This window comes from Rattus rattus, chromosome 1, assembly GCF_011064425.1.
Source record: "Rattus rattus isolate New Zealand chromosome 1, Rrattus_CSIRO_v1, whole genome shotgun sequence".
NCBI classification, from domain to species: Eukaryota; Metazoa; Chordata; class Mammalia; order Rodentia; family Muridae; genus Rattus; species Rattus rattus.
Genome location: NC_046154.1, coordinates 152,057,694 through 152,075,151, shown reverse-complemented (window position 1 = coordinate 152,075,151; position 17,458 = coordinate 152,057,694). Strand labels below are relative to the sequence as shown.

At 41.5% G+C, this 17,458-nt stretch overlaps 1 protein-coding gene across 1 annotated transcript in view; it reads left to right on the top strand.

Moving 5' to 3' along the window:
- The first annotated feature begins 247 nt into the window (after window positions 1–247).
- LOC116904129 (protein piccolo-like) overlaps window positions 248–17,458 on the top strand; it is a 66,492-nt gene continuing 49,281 nt past the window's right edge. The window contains 4 exon segments of the mRNA XM_032907019.1: window positions 248–1,274; window positions 6,969–10,264; window positions 10,266–12,034; window positions 12,391–14,408. Of these exon segments, the coding sequence (XP_032762910.1) occupies window positions 546–1,274; window positions 6,969–10,264; window positions 10,266–12,034; window positions 12,391–14,408 (7,812 nt within the window). The 5' untranslated portion in view covers window positions 248–545.

The window sequence follows — 17,458 nt, the reverse complement described above, 5'->3', positions numbered from 1 at the left end:
CAAGTGATTAGTATTAAAAATGGAATTGTTTATTAATTAGAAAGAAAACGAGAGAATCACATGCAAGTGACTCTCGGAAACTGTGCAACTCAGTGGAATTTTATTTGGTTAACACAAAGAAAGTTGGTAAACTGAATTCAAGTAAACTTTGTATAATTTTGCACAAAATACAATTATATTTGAGTAAATTCATGATGGAAATGCTAAGTCTGACGATACGAGGTGAAAATCAAATTTCTTCTAAGTTGCTTTCCACCACAAACCCCTAAATGAGTACTTCTTTGGGTCCTTCTTACGTCCATTATTTTCTCCCTCTCTCTTTTTCTTATCAGTGGCGAACAACGTGTGATTGGCTACCATTGTGCCCTGTTTATATTTTAAGTAGTTCCTTTATATATTTTTGAATGATGCTTTTTTTTTCCCTTAGAAGACAATGACTCACCCTCTCCCTATCAACAATCAGCAGAACCACTAGGCATTTTAAATTTTCATCTTGATTTATGCACTAAAAAAGAAAGTCTGCAGTGTTCTTAATCTATTCGCTGATGTTTGTCTTGCAGATTCAAGAGTGGCTTTGTTTAAACTGCCAGACACAGAGAGCAATTTCAGGACAACTTGGAGATATGGGCAAAATGCCACCTGCACCCTCAGGACCCAAAGCATCCCCTGTGCCTGCTCCTGCAGAACCTTCATCGCAGAAAACACCCACAGGGACCCAAGTGAAAGGTAAAAAGAAAGAAGCAGAAGGAAAAACGGAAGCTGAAAAACCGGTTCCAGAAAAAGAAACACCATCAATTGAGAAAACCCCTCCAACGGTCACCACAGATCAAAAACTAGAAGAAAGTGAAGGAAAGAAAAGCAAGGTTTCAGCCCAGCAGGAGAAGAAACCGTCTGAAGAAGAAAAGGCACTATCTGCAGATAAAAAGGAAAAGAAGCCACCTGCTGAAGAAAAGCCACCGCTTGAAGGAAAGAAGCCAATCCCCGTTGATAAGAAATTACCCGCAGAAGCAAAATCCCTGGCCTCAGAGGGGGAAGAGAAACATGAAATACTTAAAGCTCACGTACAAACTCCTGAAGAAGAAGAACCCACAGGCAAAGTGGCTGCAAAGGCAGGTGGGGAGGAGCAGCAGCCAGACTCCAGGCCGGAAGCTCTGCCAGGCGCCACACCTCTGACATTACCCAAGGCAGGAGAGAAAGAAAGCAGAGCGGTAGCACAGCCACAGGCAGAAGGCAGTTCAAAGGACGGCCAAGGCGAGCCGAGCAAAGAAAAGACAGTAAGTTGTGTTTGCCGCCATTGCAATCTCCCACGTGCTGTCTGCTAGGTTTTCATAGTACCTGAGCCGATCAAGGGTAGAGTGGACGTGAAAACCTATAAAATATGAACTGCGTTTCAGAGAACTCTAACCTCTTTTCACATACATAGTATTTTGATACCTTAATCAAGTTCCACAGAGAGAAAATTCTCTAAGCCATACAGAAAAATGAAAGGTTTCCTATAGTTCCATGTTTTTACTACTACTACTACTACTACTACTACTACTACTACTACTACTACTACTACTACTATTATTATTATTAGACTATAAATTAGTACTTCTCTTTACCTAAGAGTAATGTATCATTAAGCTATTTGACTTTCTCGGAGGACAGGAGTTTGTTTGCTGTTTTTGTCTTGCTTTGCTTTTCCTCTTGATAGACTTCTAAGCTGTGGACAGCACAAAATTATTGGTTAAAAAGAAAGAAGTGTGGTCAAAATCCAGAATGAAAGTAATTTCACATCTTCACAGTTAATTCTAGTTTTACTCATTATTTAATGTCATACACTGAATATGGGAGGATCACTTAGAATCTGCATATAGTCTAGAGTAATAAGTACTTTTCATTTAGTGAGGAGTTTCAAGAATACTCTGTCTTGAGTAATACTTGAATAAGGAATTCTGTCATTTTTAACAGAACTCTAGTATTACTTAAAATCTAGTTATATCACCTTCCCACTTTCTTTTTCCACTCTCCTATATCTACTCCCCCTAATCCTTCTCAGCTCCCCTTAAAACTCTTCCTCCCTCTCAAACTGATGGACTCTTTGTATTTGATTTTTATTGTTGGTGTGTGTGTGTGTGTGTGTGTGTGTGTGTGTGTGTGTGTGTGTGTGTAAGAATCTAAGCTGCTTAGAAATCTACAAAGTATCTTATATCTAATTAAACAACTTTAATTCACAAGACACATCGATCATTTTTCTCTCTACCTTTGTCCTCCATACCATATTGATCATAAGGATATCCTTCTTCTTACTGCTGAGATAAGAACTAATTATAAGAACTTAAATAATATTAATATTATCAATCTATTTCCAAAATCAAGACTAAATCTTTCTGCCTACATTTAAATGACAACATAAAAATATCAGGCCCAAGATATATTGAGTGCATATCTACACTCAGCTGAGGTGGATAGGCTTGCCTAAATAGTTTAGCTTGGATTTCCCCACTATGGTATCTGGCTGCTATATAAGAAGTGAGAAGTCAAAACCCCAAGCACCTCCATGCTATTCTTAGACATAGATTGTCTTCTCCCCTCTGTTCTGCTTTTATTCTTGTGTGCCTGTGCAGACCCTTCATTGTGGGCCCATCACAGAAGCCCCACCAGAGTTGCCGTTCTTCTGGTACCCTTTTCTCACCCCATGACTAGCAGTCAACATCTCCTGCTGTAGAACTCCCTATATTGATTGGTTTCTACATTGCCATTTTAAAATCCAAGTACTATCCCTCAGTTGCATCTTACTAGATCCTAGGCATTTTTTAAAAAATCCTTTTTCCCCTTATCTAACCTACACAACTATTGATGGTATAAATACTATGGTGGCTGTTTTAAAAATAGGGGAATCAGATTTTATATCCCCAAATAAATGTGTGTACTTGGAAGCAAACAGCGGAATGAGAATGTGAGGTCCTGATAACAAAGCCTCCACTCACACCCACTACCTATAATGATCTTCCTCCTGGGACACTTCTGAAGCATGGTCTGTCCTTATTCAACTCTTTTGAAACCTTTGCCACTATCTTTTGGGTAACTTTCACAGCCATGTATATTTTTATTGTCTTATATTCATTTATCAACTTTTTAGTTTTAATAGTGTGTTGTTTATATTTCTTGTTGCTATATCATTTTATTTTATATTAAAATTTCCAAAATGCATTAAGTAAATTTAAAATTATTGTATATTATATTAAAATGAATATATTTGAATATAATATATTTGAAGTATACCACTTTAACCCATTTAATTTCATGTTTTAAAATAATGTTACTATAAAATTCTGTTGTTTTACCTACTTACTCAAGCAGGAAACGTTTGAAATCTTTATTTTACAGATTATACTGAGAAAGTCCAGTCCTCTAAATGGAAACTAAAATTAACACATATTTTAGCGTGGACCTTGTTTTCTGTTTAAAATAACTGAAGGGTAAATGATATTCAAGTTATCTATAGACATTGAACACAATACCTGTATAATCTAAGTGAGGAATAATCCAGTGTTCTGGTGAACTATGTTATCTTTTTCTTGGGCTCAGTTTATGGACTCAATCTGGATTTGGGTGATTTAGATACTCTTATTTGCAGTCGATAAACTTTCTATAGATGATTAAAGATAGCCTCTGTCTTCATTTAGTTCACTTAAAATCAAGTCCAGAAAAATTAACCAAGCACTTACTGTTATCTGGGTTTGCAATTTTTTTATATACTCTAGATATCAGTTCTTAGCTCTACTAGTCATCAGAAACTTCTGTTTTCCTTCAATGTGGAAGGATACTGGATTCAACTCCTGTGGAAAGCACACTGACAAGTGTGACAGAGCATATGTGGTTTTGAGCATTTCCTCCCACTAGGTACCCCACAAAGTACACCACTGTCAGAAGTGTTTCAAATGGTGCCAACTCATCTCTCTCTCTCTCTCTCTCTCTCTCTCTCTCGCCAACTGTCCAATGAAAGGCGATGGGAAGCTCATGGGAAAGGGATTCTTTAATCCTTCCTGTGGATTAGTAATTTATTGACTCAGCTCCTGAAATTTTTAAATAATTGTTTAAATGTATAAAGTAGGAAAACCCAAGTAGCTAAAATTGTATGCATAGAAAACATGCAATATAATATAGGCTAGTGTGGCAGAAAGTAATGATAGGTTATTAAAAACAGAAAATGTTCTCTTTGGGGGGAAATGAAAGATAACACCTCTCTTTTAAAACTGCCTACAGCATCACTATTCTCTCTACCTGACTTCCTCAAAGATTCAAATTTGTAAATGAGAAGAATCCAACTGAAATTTTATTCTTATTTTAGAATTTTGAAGGTTGTTCTAAATGGTGTTGAATATAAAAAGTGAAGCAGATAATAAAAAAAATGTCAATTTCCTGATTATTCAAATGAAAAACTGAATACTTTTTTAAATCAGCAATATTTTTACATCTGCATGTATGCTCTATATATTATACAGTAGTATGTCTGTTACTTTTATACCCTTAAATATTATCTGAACAGATTAATACTTTTCCTTAAAAAAGTGCACTCATAAATTTTTTGAAGCACCTGAGAAAAATTTTCAATCTTTAAGTCTAGTGTAATTAGAAATTGGTCAGAAAAGAGTTCACATTATATGGCCTTCACGTGTACCTTTGACTCTACCCTAGTTTGTAGTACTTCAAATGGCCATTTTGAAGATCAATAATTAGAGAAAATAAGATCCAGCTTATGGACTGTAATTTACTTCCAATTTTCCCTTGTTAATAAGTGTCATTAATAAAGCCGTGTTAAGGACCAATTAGCCACAAGAAAGGTAAATGGGTGCCAAGTTCCAATATGCAGAAATCCTTTCAAAATGATTAATAATAGTAATAAAGATTAGTTTGTAGGTGCCTTAAGTCAGTGAAGCATACGACCTGATTAATGAGTGATCTGATGTTTCACAACTAAACCATGTAGTTAATTAGGCCACTTTACTCTGTGAAGGGATACATACCTAAGCCTAGTTAGTGGGAGAGAAATTAACATTACAAAGTTTTTCGGGGTGTCCTGTTAAATGAGCATGACTGTCTTTGAATCTGCCTGGGAGAGGCATTAAAATCAATTAATTGGTTGGTCATCAGCCACCCCTAAGATACTGTCAGACCACAGGCCTGTAGAATGAATATTCCATACCATTGCTGCCCTTGGATACAGAATAGAGACATCATCACTGCACTAGCACGACTGAAACCCGTGAACCATGCAAGAAAGAGTCAGGACCAGAAGGGATGGTCAGGTAGGGTGCAGCACAGAGGAGTGAAGGAAGCATGGCTGCAGAAAAAAGCCATACACAGGCAAGTGTAGGGAAAGTATTTTAATATTTTATGTTAGCATTTCATGATTCCTTTTTGCTTTTTCTTTGTTACAGCCTGCGTACCCTGTCATAACCTTTCCTGTAAAAATGTCAGGATAGACTTCAAATCCCATATTATGAAACTATAGTGTCTCTTTTAAGATCAGTAATTGTTCCAAACAATAATATTTACTTTACCTTCATCTGTGAGAAGTTTTATTGCATCTTTATGTTTTACTTTATATGTGGGTGCTAAAAAATACAGAAATATTGTTATCAAAATTAAATTATGAAAGATCATATTTTGATTGACTTTTTCCTCCAGTATCATGGTGTTCACTGTGAATGATGTGTAGGTGACATTAATTAAATTACAGACGTTGTATTGTGTTGTCAAAAGCTGCTCAGTGTCATTATGGGGGATGGGGTGACACACGGCTGTCCATTCAGGAAAGTTGTTTGTTGCTCAGTCTGCTTATTTTTTTTATTGGACATTTTTTATTTACATTTCAAGTGTTATTTCCTTTCCCAGCCTACTTTCCTGTACAACCCAGGACCATTCTCTCAAGGATGATACCAGACACCGTGGGCTCACACTCCCTCATCAACCACTAATCAGGGAAAATGCCTTACAGTCAGTTCTTACAGAGGCATTTCCTCAGTTGAGGCCCGCTGCTTTCCACTAACTCCGGTTCATGACGAGTTAACATGAGCACAGATGAGCTGGAGGAGGGAGAACCATAATCAGAATATATTATATGGAAAATAGTTTTTAAATTAAAGAAAAGGATGATATATATATATGTATATATGTGTGTATATATATACATATATGTATATATATATACATATGAAGAAGATAAAGAGAGAGGGGTAAAGGAAGAGATGGGGGTAGGTATCCGTACTCTATGTCCACGAGGACCAGACTTTAGACTCCAGCACCTATACATGACCATGTTCACCTGTAACACGAACCCTGAGGTAGGGAATGGGAACATGGGTACCAGAAACAGAAGATCTCATTGGCTCAGTGGTCACCTGGCCTAGCCAAAAGAAAAACAAACAAACAGATAAACAAAAGCCCCAGCAGGCTGCAGGTCTAACAAGTGGCCATGTGTCAAGGGAATTGGAGGAAGAATGAAGAACAGAATACCTGCTTGTCTCCGAAACATACACACACATATGCAGGAGAGAATGAGAGAAGGAGCGAGAGACAGAGGGAGGGAGAGACTGAGGGAGGGAGAGATTGACCTTTTTCTTTTCTTCTAACAACTTGAACTCCATCTCAAAGTAAATGTACAGATACAAGTAATATATTTGAAGGAAAGTAGAATTAAAATGTAAACAGGGCATCATAGAATTAATGGGGGAAAAGACCAAGGCATACTGACAATTAATGTGTAATTTAAATTGACATTAAAGGAAAAGTAACTTGTGTTAGTGAATATCAACTGTTCTTCATTTTGTTCTCATACTAACATTTTAAAAGCTGTCATCGTATACTTGAATTTCCCCATAATTGTCTCTCACTTATGATGGTTCCTTAATGACAATAAAGATAAACACATGACTCGTTTGACTCTAACACGTTTGTCTTTGTCTTCTCTACTCTGCTAGGAAAAGGAAGAGGACAAATCGGACACTTCCAGTTCTCAGCAACCCAAGAGCCCACAAGGCCTGAGTGACACAGGATATTCTTCTGATGGAATATCAGGTTCCCTCGGGGAAATCCCAAGCCTTATACCCAGTGATGAGAAAGATTTGCTGAAAGGACTCAAAAAAGATTCTTTCTCACAAGAAAGCAGCCCTTCCAGCCCCTCAGACTTAGCTAAGTTGGAAAGTACAGTACTATCCATTTTGGAAGCTCAGGCAAGTACACTTGTTGGCGAAAAAGCAGAAAAGAAAACACAGCCCCAGAAGGTTTCTCCTGAAAAGCCACAGGACCAGCAGAAAACTCAGCCTACATCCGAAACACTGGATATTACTATTTCAGAAGAGGAGATCAAAGAGAGTCAAGAAAAGAAAGTTAGTCCAAAAAAGGATAGCGAGCAAGGTTTTCCTTCCAGAAAGGAGCACAAAGAGAAGCCTGAGCTGGTTGATGACCTAAGTCCGCGAAGGGCATCCTATGATTCGGTTGAAGACAGCAGCGAAAGTGAAAACTCCCCTGTTGTCCGTAGGAAGCGGAGAACTAGTATTGGTTCATCAAGCAGCGATGAGTATAAGCAGGAAGACAGTCAAGGTTCGGGGGAAGAGGAGGACTTCATTCGAAAACAGATTATAGAAATGAGTGCTGATGAGGATGCTTCAGGCTCTGAGGATGAAGAGTTCATCAGGAGTCAGCTCAAAGAGATCAGTGGCGTTAGTGAGAGCCAGAAGAGGGAGGAAGCAAAGGGGAAAGGAAAAGGCGTGGCCGGGAAACACCGACGACTGACTCGAAAGAGCAGTACCAGCTTCGATGACGATGCAGGGAGACGTCATTCCTGGCATGACGAGGATGATGAAACTTTTGATGAAAGTCCTGAACTCAAATTCCGAGAAACTAAAAGCCAGGAGAGTGAAGAACTCGTAGTCGCTGGAGGAGGAGGGTTGCGGCGATTTAAGACAATAGAACTCAACAGTACAATAGCAGACAAGTACTCTTCAGAATCCTCTCAGAAAAAGACAATTTTGTATTTCGATGAAGAGCCAGAATTAGAAATGGAAAGTCTGACAGACTCACCCGAAGACAGATCTAGGGGAGAGGGATCCTCTAGTCTCCATGCATCCAGCTTCACTCCTGGCACATCCCCTACGTCAGTATCGTCCCTTGATGAGGACAGTGACAGTAGCCCAAGTCACAAAAAAGGAGAAAGCAAGCAGCAGCGCAAAGCTCGGCACAGGTCGCATGGCCCTCTGTTACCTACCATTGAAGATTCCTCCGAGGAAGAAGAGCTGAGGGAGGAAGAAGAATTACTAAAAGAACAAGAGAAGCAGCGAGAATTGGAACAGCAACAGAGGAAGAGTTCTAGTAAGAAATCGAAGAAAGACAAAGATGAACTTCGAGCCCAGAGAAGGCGAGAAAGACCAAAGACACCGCCCAGTAATCTCTCTCCCATCGAGGACGCGTCCCCCACAGAAGAACTGCGCCAGGCAGCAGAAATGGAGGAGCTACACAGATCCTCTTGCTCTGAATACTCACCTAGCATAGAATCGGATCCAGAAGGATTCGAAATAAGCCCCGAGAAAATAATAGAAGTTCAAAAAGTTTACAAATTGCCCGCAGCTGTGTCTTTATACTCACCAACAGATGAGCAATCTGTTATGCAGAAAGAAGGTGTTCAGAAGGCCTTAAAAAGTGCTGAGGAGATGTATGAAGAAATGATGCAGAAACCCCACAAGTACAAAGCTTTCCCAGCTGCAAATGAGAGAGACGAAGTGTTTGAGAAAGAGCCATTGTACGGTGGCATGTTAATAGAGGACTACATTTATGAGTCTTTAGTAGAGGACACGTACAATGGGTCAGTAGACGGCAGTCTGCTCACCAGGCAAGAGGAGCAAAACGGGTTTATGCAGCAGAGAGGGAGAGAACAAAAAGTAAGACTGCAGGAACAGATTTACGATGACCCCATGCAGAAAATCTCAGACCTCCAGAAGGAGTTTTATGAGTTAGAAAGCTTACACTCTATTGTGCCTCAAGAAGACATTGTTTCGAGCTCTTACATCATTCCAGAAAGCCATGAGATAGTGGATCTGGGTAGCATGGTGACGTCTACCAGCGAAGGAAAGAAATTGTTAGATGCCGACTCGGCGTATGAAGAACTCATGAGGCGGCAGCAGGTACAGGTAACAGATGGCTCCAGCCCCGTACAGACTACCATTGGGGATGACATGGCCGAGTCCACTTTGGACTTCGACAGGGTGCAAGATGCGTCTTTGACATCAAGTATCCTCTCTGGAGCATCTCTTACAGACTCAACCAGCAGTGCGACTCTCTCTATCCCAGATGTTAAGATAACCCAACATTTTTCAGCAGAAGAACTTGAGGATGAATATGTAACTGATTATACAAGAGAAATTCAAGAAATAATTGCCCACGAGTCACTTATATTGACTTACTCTGAGCCTTCCGAAAGTGCGACGTCTGTCCCGCCTTCTGACACACCTTCTCTCACGTCCTCTATTTCTTCGGTTTGCACCACAGACAGCTCCTCACCTGTCACTACCCTCGACAGCCTAACAACTGTTTATACAGAGCCAGCAGATGTAATGACTAAATTTAAAGACTCTGAGGAAATTTCTTCAACTTATTTTCCAGGCAGCATTATCGACTATCCAGAAGATATAAGTGTCTCTTTAGATCGGACCATCATGCCAGAAAGTCGAACTAATGAGGACCAGATTGTGCTTTCTTTCTCCGGTATGGCACCTTCTGTCACGGAATCTGTAGGAACTAAGCCTGAGAGGCCACAAGCTGACACTATTTCCACTGACTTATCTATATCTGAAAAGGATTTGATAAAAGGCAAGAAAGAGACTGGGGATGGGATTATTTTGGAGGTTTTGGATGCTTACAAAGATAAGAGGGAAGAATCAGAGGCTGAACTAACGAAAATCAGCTTACCCGAGCCTGGGTTAGCCCAAATGCCTTCTTCCGTAACAGCCCCTCAAATTAAGGAACAACCTGTGTCTCCACATTCTGTATCTGGAAAAATCTCTGGTCAGGAAAAGCCCACATACAGGTTACCATCTGGCAGTCTCCCTGTTTCTACCCATCCATCTAAATCTCGTCCGTTTTTCCGAAGTTCTTCTTTGGACATATCAGCCCAGCCACCTCCTCCCCCTCCACCACCTCCTCCTCCCCCTCCACCACCTCCTCCTCCACCACCCCCACCATTGCCACCAGCAACTTCTCCGAAGCCACCCACTTATCCCAAAAAAGTTGGCGGCTGCAGCTGCAATGACTCCAACTACTATTGTTACAACCCATGTTGATGCTATAACTACGGTAGAGGCCGCAGCTGCTCGCAGGAGCAATGGGCTGCCTGCCACCAAAATATGTGCTACTGCACCTCCTCCTGTGCCTCCTAAGCCTTCTCAAATTCCAACTGGACTTGTATTTACACATAGGCCAGAGGCAATCAAACCTCCAATTGCCCCCAAGCCAGCAGTTCCTCAGATTCCAGTTACTACACAGAAACCAACAGATACGTGCCCCAAGCCAACAGGTCTATCTTTAACTTCGACCATGTCCTTAAATTTAGTGACTTCAGCAGACTACAAACTTCCTTCCCCTACCTCTCCACTTTCCCCACACTCTAACAAATCCTCACCAAGATATTCTAAGTCTCTCATGGAGACTTACGTGGTTATTACATTGCCCTCTGAACCTGGGACTCCAACAGATTCTTCTGCTCAACCCATTACAAGTTGGCCCTTGGGATCACCCCCAAAAGATCTGGTTTCCCTCGAAACAGTATTTTCTGTAGTTCCTCCCATGACAGCTACAGAAATTCCAAGTGCTTCACAGCCAACCCTTTATGCATCTGGAGCTTTGGGGACATTTTCTGCTGGCCCTGCTGTAACGCCGTCTCTGTTTCAAACAGTACCAACTTCACTTACACAGTTTCTTCCAACGGAAGTTTCAAAACACGAAGTTTCTGCAGTGAGAAGCACCGTCCCAAGTGTTGCTCCCAGAAGTGTTTCCATACCAATTCCTCCAGAGCCTCTTGCTCTAGACAGGCATCAGTACAAGGAAAATGGAAAGTTGCCCCTTGTAGGCGATGCCATTGATTTGCGTACGATACCAAAAACAGAGGAAAAAACAACTGAAAAATGTATGGATCTTTCTGCTTCTGCAGTGGATGTGAAAAGGCAGACCGCAGCGAATGAAGTTTACAGGCGACAAATTAGTGCTGTCCAACCTTCTATCATAAACCTCAGTGCAGCTTCTTCCTTAGTAACTCCAATCACCATGGACTCTAAGACAGTGGCTGTGGTCACGTGCACAGACACTACAGTGTACACAACAGGCACAGAAAGCCAAGGAGGTATAGAGCATGCAGTAACATCACCACTCCAGCTCACTACATCAAAACATACTGAGTTACCATACAGGAAACCTAGTAGCCAGGCTTTTCCTACAATCCGAGATGAAGCACCCATCAACTTATCATTAGGCCCTTCAGCTCAGGCAGTGACGCTGGCTGTCACGAAGCCCGTCACTGTACCTCCTGTTGGCGTCACAAATGGATGGACTGACAGCACTGTGTCTCAGGGGGTCGCTGATGGAGAAGTAGTAGATCTCAGCACATCAAAATCTCACAGAACTGTCGTGACAATGGATGAATCTACGTCAAACGTGGTGACCAAAATAATAGAAGATGATGAAAAACCAGTTGATCTGACCGCAGGAAGACGAGCGGTGTGCTGTGATATGGTTTACACGTTGCCCTTTGGAAGGAGCTGCACGGCACAGCAGCCTGCAACTACCCTTCCCGAAGACCGTTTTGGTTACAGGGATGACCACTATCAATATGACAGATCAGGGCCGTATGGTTACAGGGGGATTGGCGGAATGAAACCTTCCATGTCAGACACCAATTTAGCAGAAGCTGGACACTTTTTCTATAAAAGTAAGAATGCCTTTGATTATTCTGGAGGAACTGGTACAGCAGTAGACCTGACTTCCGGGAGAGTGTCTACAGGTCAGTATGGTGTAGCCACAGACCCTGCCTTGAAATGTCATTATGGTGTTATGCATCTCGTTTCAGGATGAAAAATATCCCTGCTCCGGGTTTTGTTTACATTTTTGCTTCCGTTGGATGATTTGGCAATACATTTTAAAGTACATGTGCATTTTTGTTTCTCCATGGTTCTTGCTGTTGTCGTTGCCTGCATGTGCCTGCATGTTCAACATTGCTTTTCTTCCGCATCTAATTAGGTTAACCTGTGGATTTGCATGCAGTCCCATTCATTGTGCTCATCAGGATAAAAGGGCTCTCAGACCCAAACAGCATCATTCATTCTGAGAACTGGACTATAACTCTACCCTGTATTTCAGGTGAGGTAATGGATTATTCAAGCAAGACTACAGGTCCATACCCAGAAACACGCCAAGTCATTTCGGGAGTTGGTATTAGTACCCCACAGTATTCCACTGCAAGAATGACTCCACCTCCTGGACCCCAGTATGGTGTGGGAAGTGTTTTGAGGTCATCTAATGGTGTTGTCTATTCTTCAGTAGCAACTCCAATCCCCTCCACATTTGCTATCACCACTCAACCCGGCTCCATTTTCAGCACCACGGTCAGGGATTTATCTGGCATTCATACCACAGACGCAATGACTTCATTATCAGCCCTGCATCAAAGCCAGCCAATGCCTCGATCGTATTTCATAACAACAGGTGCATCAGAAACAGACATCGCAGTAACCGGTATTGACATCAATGCCAGCCTGCAAACTATTACCATGGAAACTCTTCCTGCTGAGACAATGGACTCTGTTCCTACCTTAACCACAGCGTCTGAGGTGTTTTCTGAGGTGGTCGGAGAGGAAAGCACCCTTCTAATTGTCCCTGATGAAGACAAACAACAACAGCAACTTGACTTGGAGCGAGAGCTCCTGGAACTGGAGAAAATAAAGCAACAGCGCTTTGCTGAAGAACTGGAGTGGGAGCGTCAGGAGATTCAGAGGTTCCGAGAACAAGAGAAGATCATGGTTCAAAAGAAGCTGGAGGAGCTGCAGTCTATGAAGCAGCACCTTCTCTATCAACAAGAGGAAGAGCGGCAGGCACAGTTCATGATGAGGCAGGAGACGCTAGCTCAGCAACAGTTACAGCTTGAGCAGATCCAACAGCTGCAACAACAGCTCCACCAGCAGCTCGAGGAACAAAAACTTCGCCAGATCTACCAGTATAATTATGACCCCTCTGGGACCTCTTCTCCTCAAACCACCACTGAACAAGCCATTTTAGAGGGTCAATATGCTGCTACAGAAGGCAGTCAGTTTTGGGCCACTGAAGATGCCACCACTACGGCGTCTACTGTGGTAGCCATTGAAATCCCACAGAGCCAAGGATGGTACACCGTTCAGTCTGATGGTGTGACTCAATACATTGCCCCACCTGGTATCCTGAGCACTGTTTCAGAGATACCTCTGACAGATGTTGTTGTGAAAGAGGAGAAGCAACCCAAAAAGAGAAGTTCTGGAGCTAAAGTTCGGGGGCAGTATGATGAGATGGGGGAAAGCGTGGCAGACGATCCACGAAATTTGAAAAAGATAGTGGACAGTGGCGTGCAAACTGACGACGAAGAAACTGCTGATCGGAGTTACGCAAGTAGGAGAAGAAGAACTAAAAAAAGCGTGGATACCAGTGTCCAAACTGATGACGAAGATCAGGATGAATGGGACATGCCTTCTAGGTCCAGGAGAAAAGCGCGAACAGGGAAATACGGAGATAGCACCGCAGAGGGTGACAAGACCAAGCCCCTTTCCAAAGTCTCCAGTGTAGCGGTTCAGACAGTTGCAGAGATATCTGTGCAAACTGAGCCACTGGGAACCATAAGAACACCTTCCATACGAGCACGGGTGGATGCCAAGGTAGAAATAATTAAACACATTTCAGCGCCTGAAAAGACTTACAAAGGGGGCAGTTTAGGATGCCAAACAGAAACAGATTCAGACACACAGAGCCCTCCATATCTGGGTGCCACATCTCCACCCAAAGACAAGAAACGCCCAACACCTTTAGAAATTGGTTATTCTTCTTCTCACCTTCGGGCAGACCCCACAGTCCAGCTGGCTCCTTCCCCACCCAAATCTCCAAAAGTCCTTTACTCACCCATCTCACCACTTTCCCCAGGCAACGCCTTAGAACCAGCCTTTGTACCTTATGAAAAACCCCTCCCTGATGACATAAGTCCACAGAAAGTACTCCATCCAGATATGGCTAAAGTTCCCCCGGCAAGCCCTAAGACAGCCAAGATGATGCAGCGTTCAATGTCTGACCCAAAGCCTCTGAGTCCAACAGCAGACGAAAGTTCCAGGGCTCCTTTTCAGTATTCCGAGGGCTTCACGGTAAGAGAGATTCTATTCAGTTAGAAGACAATGGATGAGTTGATGTTTATCATGTGTTTGCAGATTTAGAAGGTAACAAAATTAATATATAGAAAGTGAGATATTAAAATTGAGGGAGGACTGTGACGTTATTAATGTAGCAGGGGATGTGGGGGAGCGGTGGGAAGAGGAAAGGCCACATTCAAAAATTTGTTTTATGAAGTTTGAGTCTAAAGTTCCGCTTTAGTATCAAAATGTCTGAATTGTAGACTGTTCGCAATGTATTTTACTAACATTCCTTTTACTCACGTGATGGGATAAACATTGACTTATACAAGGAAAAGGATGAAGCAAGATCAGGGGTATGAAATCTCATTATTGGAATGTTGCTCAAATGCATGTGGCCAGACTCTTCTATCCAGGATATTCATTGCAAAAGCTTAGCATAAACTCATTAACCAAGACGGGGGCAGATGAAAGTACGATGCCTTAGGTCCAGTTCACCTATGCTTATTTTATTTGTGGAAATTTTCTTAAACTGACCTCAAATGAACCTCACTGCTAGGGTTTGTAGAAGTGTAACTAAATTTTGTTGGTTTAATAGTAGAGACTATTCTATGGGGCTTACTTTTGCCTCCAGGGAATAAATAAATATGTTAGGCATGTAAAGATTCTGTAAATGTGAATGAGAAATGTTAATTAATCATAACAGCAGGCATATTGTAATTAATAAAATCAATTATATATGGTTTAAATATGAGTTAAGTTTTGGAAAAGAAACTTTTCAAATTAATGTTTTCCCTAATGAAGTAGCTTTTTTTTTAACTATGAAACTTATAAATTCAAGCTGCTGTTTCCATTGATCTCTATGTGATAAACAGGGTCCATAGTCTAAATTATATAATATAATATAACATAATATAATATAATTTGTAGTTATATAGCTATGATGCTTATAATCATATAATTCAAATTTTATAACTAAATTCTCCATATTTGTGGTAGTTTATTATTTCTGTATTTCCTTCTTTCTTTTTCTGAATTATTTATTTATTCACTTTACAGCCTGGTTGAAGCCCCCCTACCTCCTTTCCTCCCAGTCTCACCCTTAAACCCCCACTCACCATTTCTCCCCCCACCCTCCTCAGAGAAAGGGAAGCCCACCATGGGTACAGCAAGTCAGAGAAGACTAAGCACATCCCCTTCCACTGAGGTCAGACAAGGCAGCATAGCTATGGGAAAGGGATCCAAAGGCTTAAGCCCTCCCCCAATTGTTAGGACATGCACATGAAGGCCAAGCTGCACATCTGCCACATATGGTCTAGTTCCAGCCCATGCCTGCTCTTTGGTTGGTGGTTCAGTTGAAATGAGCCCCCATGGTCCAAGGTTAGTTTACACTGTAGGGTTTTTTGTGGTATCCCTGACTACTCCAGCTCTCTCATTCCTCCCACTTTTCCACCAGTCTCCCCGAGCTCCTCCTATTATTTGTCTGTGGTTCTCTGCATCTGTTTCTATCAGCTGCTGGATGGATGAATCCTATCAGAAGACAGTTATGCTAGGTTCCTTATAATATTAACAATGTCAGGGGTTGGCTCCCTCCCATGGAATGGGTCTCAAGGTGGCCAGTCATTGTTTGGCCCTGACCTTAATCTCTTTTCCAACTTTATCCTTACATTTCTTGTAGGCATAACAAACTGGGTCAAAGGTTTTGTGGATGGGTTGGTGACCTTATCCCTCCACTCACAGTCCTACCTGGCTACAGGCAGTGGTCACTTTAGACTTCTTAACCCACCCCTAATGCTAAGAATCTCAGCTAAAGTTATCCACATAGACTCCCTGGAGCCTCCCCATCACTGCTCTCTGTCACATCCTAGAAATGCCCCCTCCAGTGATTTAGATTCAGTCACCTGGCACTCTCTCCCCAGCTCTCCCTAAACCTGATAGCCCCATTCCTTTCCCTATCCCTTCTCTCACCCAGCTCTCTTCCACCCCTTATGTCCCCTTCTGAATGAGATTTAAGCATCCTCCCTTGAGCACTCCTTGTTACTCAGCTTATTTTGGTCTATAGGGTATAGCATGTGTATCCTGTATTTGTATCCTATATTATGGTTAATATTCACTTACCCGTGAGTACATACCATGCATGTTCTTTGGGACTGGGTTATCTCACTCAGGATGACATTCTCTAGCTTGATTCATTTGCCTGCAAGTTTCATGATGTCTTTCTCTTTAATAGCTAAATAGTCCATTGTGTAAATGAACCACGTTTTCAAAATCCATTCTTCTATTGAGGGACATGTAGGTTGTTTCCATATTCTGGCTATTACGAATAAAGCTGCTATGGACACAGTTGTGCAAGCATCCTTGTGGTATGGTATGTGTCCAGGAATGGTATAACTGGGTCTTGGGATAGAACTATACCCATTTTTTGAGACATCACCAGATTGATGTCCAGAGTGGTTGTACAAATCTGTACTCCCACCAGTGAAGAAGTGTTACCCTTACCCCACATCCTTGTTAGCATGTGCTGTCACTTGAAGTTTTAGGTCTTAACCATTCTTATATGTGTAAATCTCCCAGATTTCTTATAGAATCTCAGAGTCATTTTGATTTGCATTTCCCTTATGATGAATGACAATGAAGATTTTTTTAAATGACTCTAAGCCATTAGAGATCCCTCTGTTGAGAATTCTCTGTTTAACTCTGTACCCAATTTTTAATTAGATTATTTGGTTTGTTGGTGTTTAATTTCTTGAGTTTTTTTTTAATGTTTTAGATATTAGCTCTCTGTCATATGTAGGATTGGTGAAGATCTTTTCCCATTCTTTAGGCTGCCATTCTGCCCCATTGATGTTGTCCTTTGATTTACAGAAGCTTTTCAGTTTCATGAGATCCCATTTATTATTAATTGTTGCCCTTAGTACATGAGCTGTTGGTGTTCTGTTCAGGAAGTTGCTTCCTGTGCCAGTGTGTTCAAGGCTATTTCCTACTTTCTTCTTTATTAGATTTAGTGCATCAAGTGTTATACTGTGGTCACTACCCACTTGAACTTGAGTTTTGTGCAGGGTGAC